Source organism: Alosa sapidissima, chromosome 24, assembly GCF_018492685.1.
Source record: "Alosa sapidissima isolate fAloSap1 chromosome 24, fAloSap1.pri, whole genome shotgun sequence".
Classification (NCBI taxonomy): Eukaryota; Metazoa; Chordata; class Actinopteri; order Clupeiformes; family Clupeidae; genus Alosa; species Alosa sapidissima.
This window is the reverse complement of record NC_055980.1, coordinates 7,575,048-7,592,344: the sequence shown is the minus strand read 5'-3', so window position 1 is coordinate 7,592,344 and position 17,297 is coordinate 7,575,048. Positions and strand designations below refer to the sequence as shown.

General features: G+C 44.8%; 1 protein-coding gene across 3 annotated transcripts in view; it reads right to left on the bottom strand.

Moving 5' to 3' along the window:
• The window catches only part of snx29 (sorting nexin 29), a 103,788-nt gene that overhangs the window by 49,708 nt on the left and 36,783 nt on the right, over positions 1–17,297 (bottom strand). For all 3 annotated transcript variants that reach the window (XM_042082059.1, XM_042082060.1, XM_042082061.1), the window contains one exon: positions 3,843–3,949. In XM_042082059.1, coding sequence (XP_041937993.1) covers positions 3,843–3,949 — 107 coding nt within the window. The remainder of the gene's footprint in view (positions 1–3,842; positions 3,950–17,297) is intronic.

Below are 17,297 nucleotides of genomic sequence, written 5' to 3'. Positions count from 1 at the left end.
GAGTGTTTCGCGTCTCATAAATTACCGGCCTCCAGCACCTACACAAACACTGCACCACTGGGCTCCGGGGGGGGGGGGGGGGGGGGGGGTGGCTGCAGGAGCTGGGATTGGCCCGCAGGGGGGTGGGTTTGGGGGAGGTCAACAGGGAGCCTCCTCTGCTGACGTGTCCTGGTTGTCCATGCTGAGGGGAGACGAGCCATTGTGGAAACAAATAGACCAGCCTGACCTCTTCCTGATTTCAATAGCTTGGTCAATACCTCTCTCTAGCCATGCAGAAGAAAAGGGGGAGTGGGAGAGAGAGAGAAAGAGAGAGAGAGAGGAGGGAGGGAGAGAGATAGACAGAGTAAAGGATGTTGCTCAACCTCTCTTTGTCGCCATGCCAACAGACACGAAGTTTGCTGGCGGCGCGAGATCCTGTGGCTCTTTTATTCTCTGCAGAGATGCTCAGGCACTTGGACAGACATATCCTGACACCTGCTGAAGGACACGGTCAGCGTGGACAGACCCTCTGCACTTACACTACGTACACAGACTCAGGGTCGCCATGTTTACAGGGGAACAGCCCAATGTGGGTAAATGGGTCAGTAGAAATCGAGAGGGAGGAAACGCGGAGCGAACGAGGGGGAGAAATGTGCGGAAGGGACCAAAGAAAAAGTTGAACATTTCCGGAATCAGGAGGGAAAATGGCGACCCTGTGAGTGGAGCAGACTGAGGCGGGTTCGTAATCCAACATCTCAAACGTAATCCAAACGTCTCCGAGGTATTTATGGCAAATCAATGTGTGTGGGTGTGTGTGCGATCACTCACCCACTCCCACACACATCCAAACACACACACACACACACACACACACACAAACACACACACACACACACACACACACACACACAGTTTCTCCTGAGACACTTGAGATCCGATCCGCTCTCGAATATAGGTCAATAAACTTAAAATAGCCCGCGTGGAACTAAGAGTCAAGGGATGAAGTTTCCGACACCAATCAATGAGAATGGGGAGTCCTCTCACATTAAAATGCAACAGCCCCATCATTCTCCATCACCCACACCTAAGAATAGATGGATAGCTATACTTCATCCTTCACTCTGACTTTTACAGCTATGAATAGATGTAGGTTACTGGTACCACAGCTCCATTTCAATTTCTTCCCCATTAGGTCTTGATGTAGGTAGGAGGAGGAGGAGGGAGGGCCCACACACCACTTCTTCTCTGGAGACAATGATCCTCAGCATCATGGAATATTGGAGGACTCAAAGGCGAGAAATTTGCTAGATGCAGAGGAAGTACGGACATCAGTTACGGAAGTTTGGGAGCTTACCTCATGTCCTGTGTATCGGGAAAGCTCAATTGAAAGTGTCAGAGACACTGCCGAACACATGAATAAATGAGAATTCTAAGAAAAAAACTCCATAATACATAAATACATAAATAAGTGAAAGGCGAGTTTTTCCCCAAACATAAGCAGAATTATGACTCATTAAAGAAATATAAACACATACATGAATTATTCATGCCTAGCTCATTATCCAGGGTCATCCCTTTTTTTTCCTCTAGTGTCTGTCGCTCTCTTCTGGAATCACTCGGGTGGCTGTAACCACCCCCCACACACACACACACACACACTAACCTCAAATTAGCACGAATATGTGCAGTCACAGAGAGGATGCGCTGTCACATTCACCTTAAACAACCCAGACATTGGAAGTATAAAAATATTCCTGCAAACCCACAAACGCTATGACAACGTTTATCCTGAACCTTCAATCATAGACAGAAAGACAGAACCCTGGTGTCATAAGCAGACTCATTAACCAATACCATAATTTCACAACTATTAACCAAGGTTTCTACGTTGATTTTGCAAACTTTCTTCAGCTATGAGGTTAATATATGGGAGCGGGCTATACATGGAAATGCATTTATTTTCTTCATTCTTCTTTATGATTCAATCACAACCTGATTCTGACTCATTGGGCTATTGGGCCCTGTGGTTAAAACACGGGTGCAGTTGATACATGTCTTTTTTTATTATTATTTGCATAAAACACTGTCCTGCGGTCTATACACATTGTGACTAATACACAGGCTATTACTCTTTCTTACACATGTAAGCTTCACACCAAAAGCACATGTATCACCAGATAAGCTTCAAACAAAGCTCACTAGTTCTCCCGTCAGAATGCTTGATGTTGAGTTCTAAGAATAAGCATGTTTAGCCTGGGAGCTGGCCATGGTCCTGAAATGTCCTGGGACACACAGCTGACAACCGGCTACAGATAAGGGGTAATGTGAGCTCAGAGTTACTAATGAAACAGAGCATGGGGATGAGATGGGAGCCTTTCCAATGCTAAAGCATGCGATGTGGACAGGAAAGGGCTATTTAAATCTCCTAGAAGCAAACAGGGGGAGAGTGATTGCTGTCAATCATCCCATATGGACTCCTCACAAAATTTGTTTTAGAAAACATAATTTCTCTCAAATGACAAGACAAAAAAAAAATAAACATTTCACTGTCTATGTTAATCCATCCGTCATAACCGACAACTGCTGGGTCAAATTAATGCGACCGAAACTGCTGAATCATGAACTGGAGGTCACTCCGCCCGACGACCAGACTGTCTTCCGGGAGAGAGACTTCAAGCTCTGGAAATTAAATCCTTGTCTGTGTTTTGTGCCAAAAATCTGGTTTAGCTAATGACTGGGGCTCTTGAGCCAGGAGGAACTACTGATGAGCGAAGTCATCTGGCTTAGTTCACGGGTGGAGCAAATGTGCTGTGGACAAGGCATTTATCTCCACAATATGGCTTCATTCTGACACCTTAGGGCTTTGGAGAACTCAAGTGTACTCTTTAGGACAACAACTTTGAGAAAAAACTGTTGAGACATTTTATATACATTTAAAAGTGTAGAAAACAGGAGAAAGATGAAAAAAACATTACCGGTCCAGCAGCTTGGCGCTGCCAAACTATATCTCACAATTTCACATGGTTATGGTCTGGGAACTCTCAACTGAGATAAGAAAAAACATTCAGTTGTAAGGAGTTTAAGTAATATAAAAAGAAAAACGCCATCATAAAATAACCCCTTGTTAAATACCCCCATGTATAAATAAAGTGAAACAAGTAGTAAAAAATGAATACACTACTTTCAATTACTCAAAAAACTAGAAGGATACCATGGCTCTATTAGTTTTCATCAAAAAGCATAAGGAGAGAGTCACCACGCCTTGAGCACACATCTCGTTTTGAGTGGGGCCGAGATGTGAAGGCTCTTCTCCCAACAGGGTTCGGTTCATCTGATTTCACAGCTGGCTCTTCTCACTGCTGCTGTCAGTTCAAATCTAGAAAGCTCACTTCCTGTTACCCGCACTACAAGCTGATCCTGTCATTTTCAATACAACTCTGATCAACGTTAATTAGCGATGCACCTCCCCCTCGACAGAATCCCAAAGGGCTCTACTCCCCACAATGAACACAGTGGAAAAATGATGGTCTGAAATGGTAGGATAATGGATACTTTTTTGGCCATTTTGGAGAAAGTAAGTACTCTACTGTATCTATTATAGTTTCCCACATAGCTTTCTTAGTAAGGTTAGCTCTCCTAAGAAGGACTCTTGTTTAACTATCCTCATTAGGGATTTAAGAGCTGAATTATCATGGAAAAAGAGCTATCAAAATGAATTATTTTTCAAGGGCTCTTCCTTCGTTGCCTTGATATAAAGGACAGAAATACCTATGGTGATTTCTCTCATTGCGGTCACTGCTAACATTTGGTTTAGCAACAGCTAAACATTTCTGTTTGAACTCTACATGAAACGGGTCACCCACCTCAATGAGCTTACGCTCATAGTTGGCAGACAACTCCTCCACGTCTCCTGTCGCCCGGTAGGTCGGTGCCGGTGGGGGTGGTTCACAGTTGCGCATGATGGGGAGAGCTGGGGGGGGAGAGAGGGCATGGAGGACAGGCGTTACACAAGGAGACGGGTTTATCTGAGGACTGCTCCGATCGGTTGCACCACTTAACATGCAGCATGAGAGCCATTCTAAAAACATAATGAATGACAGTGCACCTGCAGGACAACGCTTGAACAACAGGCTCGGGGGACCGCCGAGAGAGAGCATTGTGACTAAGCGGACATATTGTGTGTGTGTGTTTGTGTGTGTGTGTGTGTGTGTGTGTGTGTGTGTGTGTGTGTGTGTGTATGTGTGTGTACCCATGAATGGTTTTCATATTCATGCGTGTCTCTCACCACGGTTTATTTATCTGGGGGGGTCGACAATTATTTCCCATGGGTGATAAACACATATTTATGACCAGCTATTTTGTATAATTATTTGTCTGGGGTGGACGGGACGATAAAAACACACAACAGATTACACACTAAAATGGGGGACAGCTGTAGCAAGCTCAAACTTGGGTTTTTTTTTTTTTTGTCTTTGCGTTTGTTTTTCAAAAGCCCTTCATTGCTCAATTGTTAAAGTATACAAGGCCTAGACTAGTTTGATCGCAGCCTGCAAACATGGTGTAATCAACTTTTGGAAGAAGTGTGTGTGTGTGTGTGTGTGTGTGTGTGTGTGTGTGTGTGTGTGTGTGTGTGTGGATGGGTTGGGGGGGGGGTCCTTTGTGGAGGCTGGGGAAGAGAGAATTTCTCAAGATGAACGATGCCGTGGATCATTTCACTCCCTGAAGAAGAAAAAAACTCAATTAAAAGGATGGGAAAGAAGAGGAAAAGCACTTTTCTCTCCCTAAAAACACTGACAAACTAGCTCCAAACACCCCTCCACTTTGCTCCACAGCACTTACATAAGCAAAGAGAGAAGAGGAGATGGAGAGGGAGAAAGAGAAAGAGAGAGAGAGAGAGACAGACCGATAGAGAGACTGAGAGAAAAAGCAATAAGAACAAAAGAGAAACCCACTATAGATCGAGGCGAGCTTTCACACTGAAAATAAAGCCCCCCAAACAACATCCTGCATCTCCCCATGTTTTAATCCCGTCCCTTGGACAGAAAGAAAATAACTGAATTCCCATCCTTGAAGAGAAAAGAATTGATTGGGGGAGCAGCGATTGGAGGATTAGTCTGGCGGCCACTTCCGTTAAGCATCAGTGTAATACAGGCGCACAGATAAGATGCAGGTGCAGGGTGGGGGGGAGGGAGGGGGTGCCAATCTCTCCCCTGCAGATACTGAGGCTCTGTGTCTTTAGTTAGCCTAGCGCGCTAAAGTTAGCCACTTTTTTTTCCAATGGCTTGAGAGTGTATGAGCGCAGGAGTCAACCGACCCTGATGGATGGCCATTATCACGGCCGGTCCACACCGCATCAACAGGTGACTGAATGCAAGAGGCTTATCTCCAGGATGCCGCCTGCCTATAGATCCTCTATGGGCTATGCACATGCTCCAGCACTCTCCCTCACACACACACACACACACAAACGCAAGCACACACACACACACACAAACGCAAGCACACACACACACACAAATGCAAGCACACACCTCGAATCTCACATTGCTATGTTCAGCAACTGTTAAGGTTTGTTTCCTCTCAGCCAACACTTCTGCTCACCTTGAGATTAAGCCCATTGTGACTGATATGGACTTAATAATAAATGCTGATGAGTATGTGAGTATGTGTGTGTGTGTGTGTGTGTGTGTGTGTCTCAGAAAGAGTGTGTGTATGTGCACTACAAACTTTGGAAACTGCAGAAGCATCTTGTCTATAATAACTGAACCAATGTTGTGGTAATATCAAACAGCTGTATGAGCAACATTTCTCTCTGTGTGTGTGTGTGTGTATGTGTGTGTGTGTGTGTGTGTGTGTGTGTACACATGTATGTGTGTACGTGTGTGTGTGTCTGTTAGTGGGAGTCCAAATCCAAGCTGCTCACTTCTCACAGCTGCTGAGTACCACACATTAACACACATACTGTAAGTTCCAAATAAAACCTTCACAATCAAATTACACACTACCAAAACAAAACTACCAAACACACCACAAAAAGGTTTCATCAGGGCCACCGCATATGCCCTACAAATAAACAAAAAACATCTTCTATATTAGCACTATTTAACCTGAAAAAGAAATGTATATACATAATGCAGTATAATGCATACTGGTGATTTTGGCTGACCAGTAAACTCTACAAATGCAACTACTAACTGTCTACAAATCCCAATCGGACCATTGTGGTTAGGGTTGGGTATCGTTTGGGTTTTATCCGATACCGGTGCTAAATCGATACTTTTAAAACGGTTCCGGTGCCGAAACGGTGCCTGAACCGGTACTTTGTTTTTAAATTAAAATGGTCTAAAGCATGAATTGCTTTTTTGTATTGATAAGACAAATTTGAACATGAAATTGAACTGTTATATTCAATTTACTATCAATATCTCATTGCTCCTACGCATAATACATTTAAATGTTAAAACAGCTTGCCATGGATGCACACAATGGTAAGCTCTGCTTTGAAGTTTACCCAGTGTAGGCGGTTTGCCATAAGGTATGTTAAAACCGCTTGCCATAGAACTGACAGGTCATGGACAATGGCATTTGCAAGCAAGCTAATCTAACAAAGACTGCTTTCCAGTTAATTCATTTCAGTGTGTTCCCAAATGCTTAAAGAAATTTCATGTCTTCCCCCATAACACACAATAGTTTTGAACATGTAAGGCTACATTATGTCGGTGTTGAAGTGTTTAGATTCCCAGCGCTAGTAGGCCTAGGCATTTCAACAGCAACTATGGCTATGCGCTAACACCAGCTGAGTTAATTAGCGATAACATACGGAGAATCTCGGAGATGGTTCCAGTAGCCTCTTTGACAGCTCAGTGACATCAGGTATGTAACCTACATATTTATGTTTTTGCCAGCTAACTTTTAACATGATCTTCATATTCATTGTGATGCTATATGCACAAGAAAGATCAATATCATGCCATTATGTTGTTTAGAACACAATGTGAAAACTCCAACTATTTCACCTTACAACTTTGCCGAACATTTCAAATAAATGCCAGTTAGCGCATTAGCAAGGATATTGTGTAAGGTATACTGTTGATGTTGTTTCATAGCCTTTTGCTTGTGTGTAGTTAGGCCCAATATGCTAGATTTTGACAGAAGCTCGTGATATGGGCGCATGCAAGCTGTCAAATACTGTCCACTCGCCTATGTGATGCACCCCTTTGGTTTATACATCCAGTGTTTGTTAGCTAACTGTAGCCTATCTGGGTGTGTTGCTATCAGAGCAAGACGTTAGAGATGGCGCATGGCATGCAGTGGTGCCTCCTATAAAAAAATTAATTAAAAAAAAACAACGCGATTTAAGCACCGAAATGGGGCACCGAAATCCACGTTGTTATTCGATGCAGTTACTACCGTTTGCGTCGGCACCGGTGCCATATTAGAACCGTGTTTCGGTGCCCAACCCTAATTGTGGTCCTGCTTATTTGGTGTGTGGCTCAGGTACAGGTTCAGATCAATCTAAAAGGACCGTGACCATGGAACTTGATGAGTGTGTTTGAGTGTGTTTTTGAGCTGCACGCTACAAAAAGTCGTGCGACGAAGACACGGTTACACGGAGAAATAGGATACAGTCGCGCAATTTTATCCAAATAGGGAAGAGAGGGGCACAGAGGAGAGGAGAGGAGAGGATTAAAAAACAGAGTGGTAATGGAAGCTTAAATTCCCCCACAGCTGGACTCCATCAAAACAGCGGGGGAGCCAACGCCTCTGAGAGGCGGGCACGCCCGGACAAAGAGCGTCTTTTTGAGCCCCATCGACAGCTCGCAGGGGGGACAGGCTCTGACGCGCGGCCCCTCAAACACTGCCAATTGCAGGCTAGCGCATTAGCCATGCCCGTGACATTAATGCCTCTTTTTTTTTTTTCTCCATCAGCCATCAAACGGCAAACCATCATTGCAAACCTAGTCGCTCCTAACAGCCATCAAAGCCTGGAGCTAGCTACAATTTCCAACACGCGCAGCGATGCACATTTAAAAGACCGAAAGAAAGAGAGAGAGAGAAAGAGAGAGAAAGAGAAAGAAAGAAAGAAAGAAAGAAAGAAAGAAAGAAAGAGAGAAGAAAGAGAATGACAGACGGTGAGCAAAAGAAAGACAGCAAAGAACAAAAGAGAGAAACGATCAGCCCATGTCCTGAAGAAGGCGAGGGGCGCTTAGGCCAGTTGCTTTTGCCACTCGGCGCTCTCAGACAGACGCTTATGTGCTTGGTTGTAGCCAAGTTGTTCCACTGAGCCCTGGAGAGCTGAGGCTTCCGTGAGGGACATCTGGAGAGGACTGATTACCTCTCCACAGCGTCACTCTTGGCAGCTCCGCCATTACGAGCAAATAAAACAGCCTGAGTAGACGCACACAGGCACTCAAACACCCGCGCACACACACACAAACAAAATCCAAGAAAATCAAGGAACAAAGTTGGTGACACACGCTACATTAGGGTACCTGCTAAGAAGAAACAGACAATGCATTGCTGGCGGTAGAGTAAAATGTGTGAGTGTGTGTGTGCCAGTGTGTGTGTGTGTGTGTGTGTAGGTGTGTGTGTGTGTGTGTGTGTGTAGGGGGAGGGTGGGCATCACAAACCATAATAATGAAAGCGTAGTGATCACGGCAATCTGGGCTCCATTTCTCCCATGATGCAACATCTGTTTGCCATGCATGACACTCTGGCAAAAAGGCAGCGTATCATTCCATCAGAGAGGCCATCTCTGCAAATTACAGGGACGTGGCCAATTTGACGGTCAGACGTGAAATTGCATACTAAACACGGCGATGTGCCCCCGAGAGCGCCCGCACGTGCATGGAGCTCACAGCACTCGCCGGATCTCTACCATGCCATGGTTCATGTGCAACATGACGCACATGGAGAAGAGATACCCACGATGGGGAGTGTTTGCGTGACCCCTCCTCGAGGGGAAAAGAGCATCAAATACCCCCCGCACAACTAAAACATACACTACTAGTCTCATTATGGCACTGTTCACGCGGGTGATGGGTGGAGATATTGCTTGAAACTGCCAAACCACTCCAGTGAATCTAATATTGTTTGGCTAAGTAAGGTTTATGATATGTTGAATATGTCTATTCAACATATCATAAACCCAGAGAAAAAAAAGACACCCTTCTATCTAGTCCAGAGAATATCAAAGGAGTAATGTTTACTTGAGTGCTTTGTCTATGCCCATATTACCAGCAGGAGTATAAGAGCAGCTTTGAGACCACCTCCTTCTTTTGCATGGCGAGAACATAACTGGCAATCACCTGGTCTACTCTGTCAACATCTTGCGGCAATTGCTTGCTCTGTGGAGATAATAATAAAGATTGGATTCTCTGGCTCTACACAGGCTAGAGAAAAAAATGGATTTGTGGAATGAAAATATGAAACACATGACAAAGTAATAAATCAAAACATATTTACGTGTGTGAAAAATGCTTTTACTGACACTGCTCATTGCTGCAAAAATAACTGGTAGAAAGCTCCAGGCTTTTGCCCCATTCGCACAGAGAACCAGCACATTTCTGTAGTTATTAAACCGTCAAGGTTGTGCCAAAAGGCATATTCAAATGGATGCTGACTTCAAAACGCTGTCCAGGATCCAAGGGATGAAATCAGGGTCTGGTGAAGCATGCCAATAATCTGTCAGGCTGTGATGCCAATCTCCTGCTTGCCTCACCTGGCTGCCTCTTTACCATAATATAATTACGCCGCCACGAAAAAAAAGTGTGTGTGAGAGAGGGCATAGAAAAGCACAGGAGAAGTGACAGATGAGAAGGAGACAGAGGAGAGAGAGAGAGAATGAGAGAGACAAAGAGAAAGAGAGAGACAAAAACAGAGAGAGAGAGGGCAAATTCCCTTCATCCCGCAGTCATTTCAAAGCAATCAAAAGTGGGGGGAAAAGCTCTGGGCCCCACGTCCTCTTTATCAGAGGTTTGTTTCCATCAAAGAGGGGGCATCTGCAGAGTCATCAAAGCCCCCAGTGTGCAAGAATAGACCTGGAAAATTGAAAGGCATATCAATAAACGGGTAAACACAGATAATGGAGAAATGTCACAGACTCCTGCACTATAGTGGAGAGAAGGAGAGAGAGAGAGCAGGAAAGATAGAGGAAGGAAGAGAGAAAGAGACAGAGAGGAGGGAGAGAAAAGAGAAAAAGAAAGAGAGACTAACGAGGATGAAGCCATCATCCCTCATGTCTGGCATTGGTGGCTGAGGAATGGTGCGTCTCGATGCTTGTTGACAAGGGCGTCGTTGGCAAACATTAATGGGATATCGGCGCGGGGGGGGGTGGGGGTGCGCTACTGTTTGGAGTGGGGTCAGGGGACACGTTGGCTCTAGAAATGAGCTCCTGGAATGCAGTGGTAACGGCAGCATGTGCAAACACAGGAGTAAAGACTACAGCACTGAGGCTGTGGCACCTCCGTTAGCTGGGCAAACAAGACACTGTGGACTGGTCATTGTAGCCTTTCAGTATTGCTGTGCTGATGTCGATATCGATAGGACATACAAATTTAAAAGTGAATGGAGAATTCTATAAGAAAGTGTGTGCGTGTGTGCATACAGTACGTGCGTGCGTATCTTCCCAAGGAATCATTTAATTTTCTGACGAATAGACTTTTTGGTGTGACTCCTATTATGATTTGAACTAGAGGAGGGTGTTTCAATTCTTGTCTATTATGTGACCTGACAACTCATCTCGTAGGCTACTTGAAGGGGCACAGAGTATCAAGCAGAATAACTTTCATCAAAACAGCACTTTCAATTCCACCAAGTGGCCTTAAACGCTTCTGCACCTAAACTTGTTTTTCGATTTTCTCTTCAATTCGGCCAGAGTGCCATTCCTAACTGCTCAAATAAAGTGCAAACTCCACACTTGTGAGTGGTGCTAGACTGATGAGTGTGTGTGTCTGTATGTGTGCGTGTGTCTGTATGTGTGTGTGTGTGTGTGTGTGTGTGTGTGTGTGTGTGTGTGTGTGTATATGTTTGTGTGTGTGTGTGTACAGTATGCCTGTGTTTGTTTGTGTGTGTGTGTGTGTGTGTGTGTGTGTGTGTGTGTGTGTGTGTGTGTGTGTGTGTGTGTGTGGATGTGTGTGTGTGTGTGGATGTGTGCGCATGTCTGTGTCTGTGTGTGTGTATCTGTGTGTGCATGTGTGCGAGCGTACGTGCATGCACATGTCTGTGTGTGTGTGTGTGTATATCTGTGTGTGCGTGCATGCGTGAGCATGTCTGTCTGTCTGTGTGTGTGTGTGTGTGTGTGTGTGTGTGTGTGTGTGTGTGTGTGTGTGTGTGTGTGTATCTGTGTGTGCATGCGTGGGTGCGCATGTCTGTCTGTGTGTGTGTGTGTGTGTGTGTGTGTGTGTGCTCATGTGTGTGCACATGCGCGCACATGTGATTGAGAGAGCTCCTACACTGCAGTTGTAAATTTGCTGTATTATTATTCTCTCCGTTTGTTTCTCCGCTTCAGGCTACAAGCACTAAACAATCCAGTTAAAGAAGGAACATTTGACTTCTTTAAAGGGCATTTTTGCCCAAAGACTTGAATCTCTGCATAAATCCACTACAATTTAACATGATTGTCTCTCAGAAAACAAGCACTGCTAGACAAAAGAGAGGAATTGAACAAACTCATACAAAAACAACTTTCCTTCACCAAGACTAAGCCCAACCACATAATTAATATCCACATAATCTTTTTATGGCTCGCTGCATGTTTGCATAATGAACTAAGGCAAATGGCTAAACAATCTTTTTTTCCCTGACAACACAGTTCTGCATTGGCGCCTCTTGTTTGTCTAAACACAGTCATACAGTTCTATATTAGAATGCAAGGCCCTGTGTATACAGACACACACATACACACAAGGCTGTTCATACTTAGAAATCAAATTGCATACATCATTCGGCAGCTGTTTTGTATTGGGTCGTTTACTGTGAAGCACCATTAGAATAATAAGTCTGACACTACGTGTGATCCTGTGTGTGTGTGTGTGTGTGTGTGTGTGTGTGTGTGTGTGTTTGCCAGAGAGTGAAAAAAGATATCCTTGTTATTCTCATAATGATCAAAGCAATTATTAAAAAACTGACCCAAAAACGTCTCGGTAAGAGGAAAAAAACACTGCAAACACTGTTGGTACTGATGTTGATTCATCTACATGTACACACAAGCACAAACATATATGCCACACACACACAGACAAGCACACGCAGACACAGACAGACAGACACACACACACACACACACACACTAACGCCACTTAGCTGACACTGCTCCTTCTTTAGATTGTGTAAGTGTACCATTTTGACCCAGTCCCACTGACCTACATTGAAAAATAAAGGGGGCGATACATACCCTACCATTTCATAGCACGCAGCAACCTGCTCAGCTCTTGGCATATAGTTTTTCAGCTAAAGGTCATATAAGCGCAGATCTTCACGCTGAGCCACCACCTTCCCAGCATGCTTTGCGCTGTCTAAAAGCAGGCATGAGTGAAAACGTATGCAAAAAAGGTCCTGTCTGTTGTGATCAGGAAATGGGGAGGGAAACTACTTTATCATCAGACAGTCACCCCAATCCCCTAACACCCCCCCACCCACCCATCAGCGCACCCCCCCCCCCGCCTTCTTCCTTTCACAGCTGATATAATTGACTGCCATTTCAAAAAGTCAATCTAATTGCTTCTTGCGTTATTGTGTTAATAGTCCTGACGGCGTTTGAAAAGGCGAACTGTCCCTCCCCAGGAGGACGGCGCGCGCCCACAGACGATTAATTCGCCTCCCCGCGATAATTAAGCGCCGGGCGGGCAGATAAACTCAGCAATGACTAACGACAAACGCTAAAGTGGGTCAAATCAATTATTTGAACATCAAGAGTAGAGGGACGGGAAGGAAGGAAGGAAGGAAGGGAGGGAGGGAGGGAAGGTGGGGAGAGAAGGGAACGAGGGAACAGAGGATGGGGAAAATGAGGGACAGGGTAAAAAAAACAAAAAAAAATGGAGACATAAGACCAGAGGCTCGGTGCTTAACTGCAAGTAAAGTAAGTCTCTAACAGAGGGAGCAGGGAGGGCTTATTGGGATGATAAGCATGGATGACTGTTGGAACAGAGAGTCTCTAAGGTCCTTTCAGACCATGATGATGATGATGATGATGATGATGATGAGGGCAGTGATGAAAAGGGGTTTGAAAAGTAGAAAGTGTAGATGGTAAGGGGGGGATGGAGGAGGTGTGGGCTGAGGGGTGGAGGCAGCGCAGGACTAATCTGACACTTGGCGTCGACTCCTGAGCCAGGCGAGAAAAAAGAGCTCCGTCACGGGCGGCTGCCTCCGACAGGGGTAATGGCGCCGTCCGCACAATGATTCAATTAAGATTGTGTCTATGGGGAGACTGATGCACAGAGGGGAAGAGCAGCAAGGCGCAGCAGAGAGCGAGGCAGAGCTCCATCATCATCTCGTCTCGTGGAGGAGGAACAAGTGCAGTTCACGACAAAAATGCCACGGTCTGATTTGTACAACGGGGCTACAACACGCGAAAGGTGTTAGCTCATTTGCGCGGAGGTGGAGAAACCTTTGTTCTCACTTTTGGCAGAGCTCTCATGCCTGAAGTGCTACTTACTGTATGATGTGTTGAATAAAAAGGCCAAGCCAGAATTGTATAACTCATTATCACTGGAATGTACAGCACACTACACCGCACACAGGAGTGCCTGGCTGAAGGATTCGCTGAGAATAAGATTAATCAGATTTGGGTGTCAAAATATTTTTGGATCTTTGGGGATCTCTTTGTCTATTTCAATATACACATATTGTATCCAAAGTTACAGTATAAGACAAAAAATATTACAGGACAGACTAGATTACTTATAGTATATCCATATGTTAAGCGTAAAACATGTTTACAACTTGCCACTCAAGTCCGTAGGGTTAACTTATAATGAATTTTTTTCTTGTCAAACTCTGAAAGCAAAACTTGCTCATGGCACATATGCAGCCTGTTTTAGTCGCACGTGGAGTTCAAAGGAGAACTTGAAGCGGACTCAAAGCCAGACGCAGTGCAAATTTATTTGATCAGAGTATTTATGACTTCCTGCGCATTTGATGGAGTCTGACGTGACCAATTTTAATTCGAGGCCGGGCGCTTCTTTAACAGAGGGGGCTTGTGAAGCAAGGGAGGCTACGCACATATTAAGTATTGATGTCTCCATCTGTTTGCCGACGAGGCGAGGCGCCCGGCATGAAACACAAGAGAGGAAGGAGCCGGGTGTCTTTGGAGTGCCCGTCTGCGAGTCGGCAACCCCCCACCACCGCCGCCACCCGTCCATCCAGCTGGCCCCAGCTAGCACCCACTCCCCCTCATCTTTTGCCGAAGTCGATAAGAAAAGCCTTTCATTTCATATCAAAATGAAATGTGCTCCATCCCTGATAGAGAATTAAAAAGCGGGACAGAAGAGGAAGAACAGAGAAAGAGAGAGAGAGAGAGAGAGAGAAAGAGAGAGAGAGAGAGAGCGAGGGGAGGAAAAAGAAGAAGAAATCACTGTCACTGCATTCCATTAGCAAGTGTAATTTAGACATTTCCTATTTTGGGGGTTTGGGGAGAGAGAAAGAGAGAGAGGGAGAGAGAAAGAGAGAGAGTGTGTGCGAGCGAGAGACTGAGTGACGGAGAGAGTGAGACGAGACGAGATGAGAGGGCACCACGGTGACTATCTGCGGCCCATTACGGCCCCGCCACAGCAAACGCGGGCCTTTAGCTCAGCTGCCGCCACCGGCCAGCACCATCAGTCCGGTGACACGGTTGACTTTTTATCCGGGAAAGGCGGGCCAGTGATGAGTCCCGACAGAGAGGCAGCCAGCTCAGGCCCCACCAGCCCTATTAGCACACCAGCACTGAGTTAGCGAGCGCTAGGGGCAGGTAATGATCTGTAAACACATTTGAGGGAGAAAATGCCATTTAGGTTCCTGCGTGCCGTGGGATGGTGCTACAAGATGGATGGCGGGTATGGATGGAGGCGTAGGCTTTGGTCAGCCTCATCCTTTATGATTAGCCCTTTTGTGGCCATGGCTTGAAGAGTTAAGCCTCTCAGTTGTAATGGAGAACCAAACACAAGTTATTGAACGCGGAAGGGAGGAATCTTGTTACCAAGTTTTTGCTTGTTGGCAAGCTAGACTACCTCTTAAGAGGAGGTTAGGCTATAGTTGCTATAATGACGCACTGACTGTGTCTGCATCCATTTTAAACTCACAGATTACATCATCTCAAATTGATGGGTATGATTATGATAAATATGATGAAATCTTGTTGCTCTGCATATGAGTTGCAAATACTAATTGAAGTCTTGAGGCATTTGGTGAGACTGTCTGGAGTCTGGTGGTCTGTGACGTGAGAGGTTGTGCTTCAAGGGACCTCATGCAAAAGAATCTTCATATTGTTAAAGAGTTTGACTCTAGCAACACTGCACTTACAAATAGACAAGAATAGGTCACCTTAATGGCTCTATTTTTCAAGAACGGTACCATTCATCAAGGTTAAGGTTTAAAGTCCCTGTGAGGGTAAACACTGAAAGAATGTGTTTTTACTGTGGAACAAGTGTAGAATTAAAAAAGTGGTTTGCATTTTGGCAAGAAGATAAATTGCACAGCAAAGGCAGGATACTCGAAAATGGCTTTTCCCTTGCCATTTCTTTTGAAGCGATTCTGTTCGATAACTAGACACCTTCTACTTCCACTTGACGCCTCCTGTTCTTCCATTTAAATTCACAGTTTTATCAAGGTTCATCTCCCTCCAATTAAGAAACATTTGGTCCCCTCCTTAGTCATTAGCTACGCTTGAGCAGAATGACACAGACCACTAACTTTCTATGGCTTCTTGAGAGGATTTAATTGAAAGCCCAAAATTCAAATGAGTAACCATTAAAATTTGGTCCACAGTAAGGGAACCACATGCAATGTCAGAGATAAACTTTTCCCTTAGTGTTTTGTCTTCCACATAAAAGGCAGGATCGCTAGGTGAGCACTCTTAGTGAAGAGGTTTTTAAAATAGATAGCATTGCTAATGTGCCTTGGTACCATTTCATCGTCAAGTCCTAATGACAGCACTGGCCTTCCAGTTGGACTGCAAGGTTATCAAAAAGTGCAGCGAGAAATGTGTTTCCAAGCAATTTAACACAAAATATTTCATTCCCCCCCGAGGCCCATTACAGCTGATCTACATTACAATAAGCTGCAAGTAAGGCCTCAAACTTCTCATCAATGTGCAAAGATATTGCCCACAGAGGCTTGGTATTAAGGCCACATGATTGCTGTCTGGACTGCAGGGAAACGCTGCAGTCTGTCATTGTATTCATAACACACATTGGGATGAAACACGGTGATCTCATTTAAAAAGCACATATTTATTCAAGAGTTAACAGACAGATTACTAACAGAGCAAAGAAATTGTTGCTGTGTGGCTTTTCTTTATGTAAGGCGGTCATCATAATTGAACCATCTAGTCAGAATAGAGCGTTTTGTTTGATTTCTCTTACAATTAGTGTTGACCGTTTTGTTAGTATTAAATTTAGATGCCGCACGAAAGGCTTTGATTTAATCCTATATTAAATGAAGCAAAGATGAGCAACATCATCATAAATGTAACATCAACCTAAAAAACAAGTCACTTTCTATTCACATGGAAAATGTCCCCATACCCCATTTGCGGGCAGGGACTTAGCAGGCCTGTTAAGCCCTTACTGAGCCAGGGTCTGCTCAAGATTACTTCCTGTTAAGAGTCTGCACCCCGCCACAGTGACCACTGTTGAGGCATGAGAGGCTCAGAGTAGCTATTTTGTGTATGCACCGCAAATTGAAGAGGAAGCATGGACTCCTACAGTGTTAGGTGCCAGGTTAAACCTCTGGAACTCATACAGAGCCCCAAACCTTTGCACTGGTCTAAACTAGTGCTGCGTCAAGTCTTTTGGAGGGTCATGCTTAGCTTCATTAGCCTAGCCATGTAGGATACACTGCCATCTGTTGGGTTTACACCCACAACTGGCGATGCAAGCAAGGAAGGAGGCTGCTCACTCACTTCTCAAGGTTGCAAAAAGGACGTCCTGCTGTAAGGAATTAAGGATGTATTCTCCACACGGTAGATGCATGTAAACATACATAAACACATCATATATCCCTTGCATATCTAATTTAATCAGGTGGGCACCAAATTAGAATTCCAACGGAACTGCTATTAGACATGAACTCACTGCTGACAAAGTGTTTACATAATTACTGATTGGGATGAGGGTGCCTTC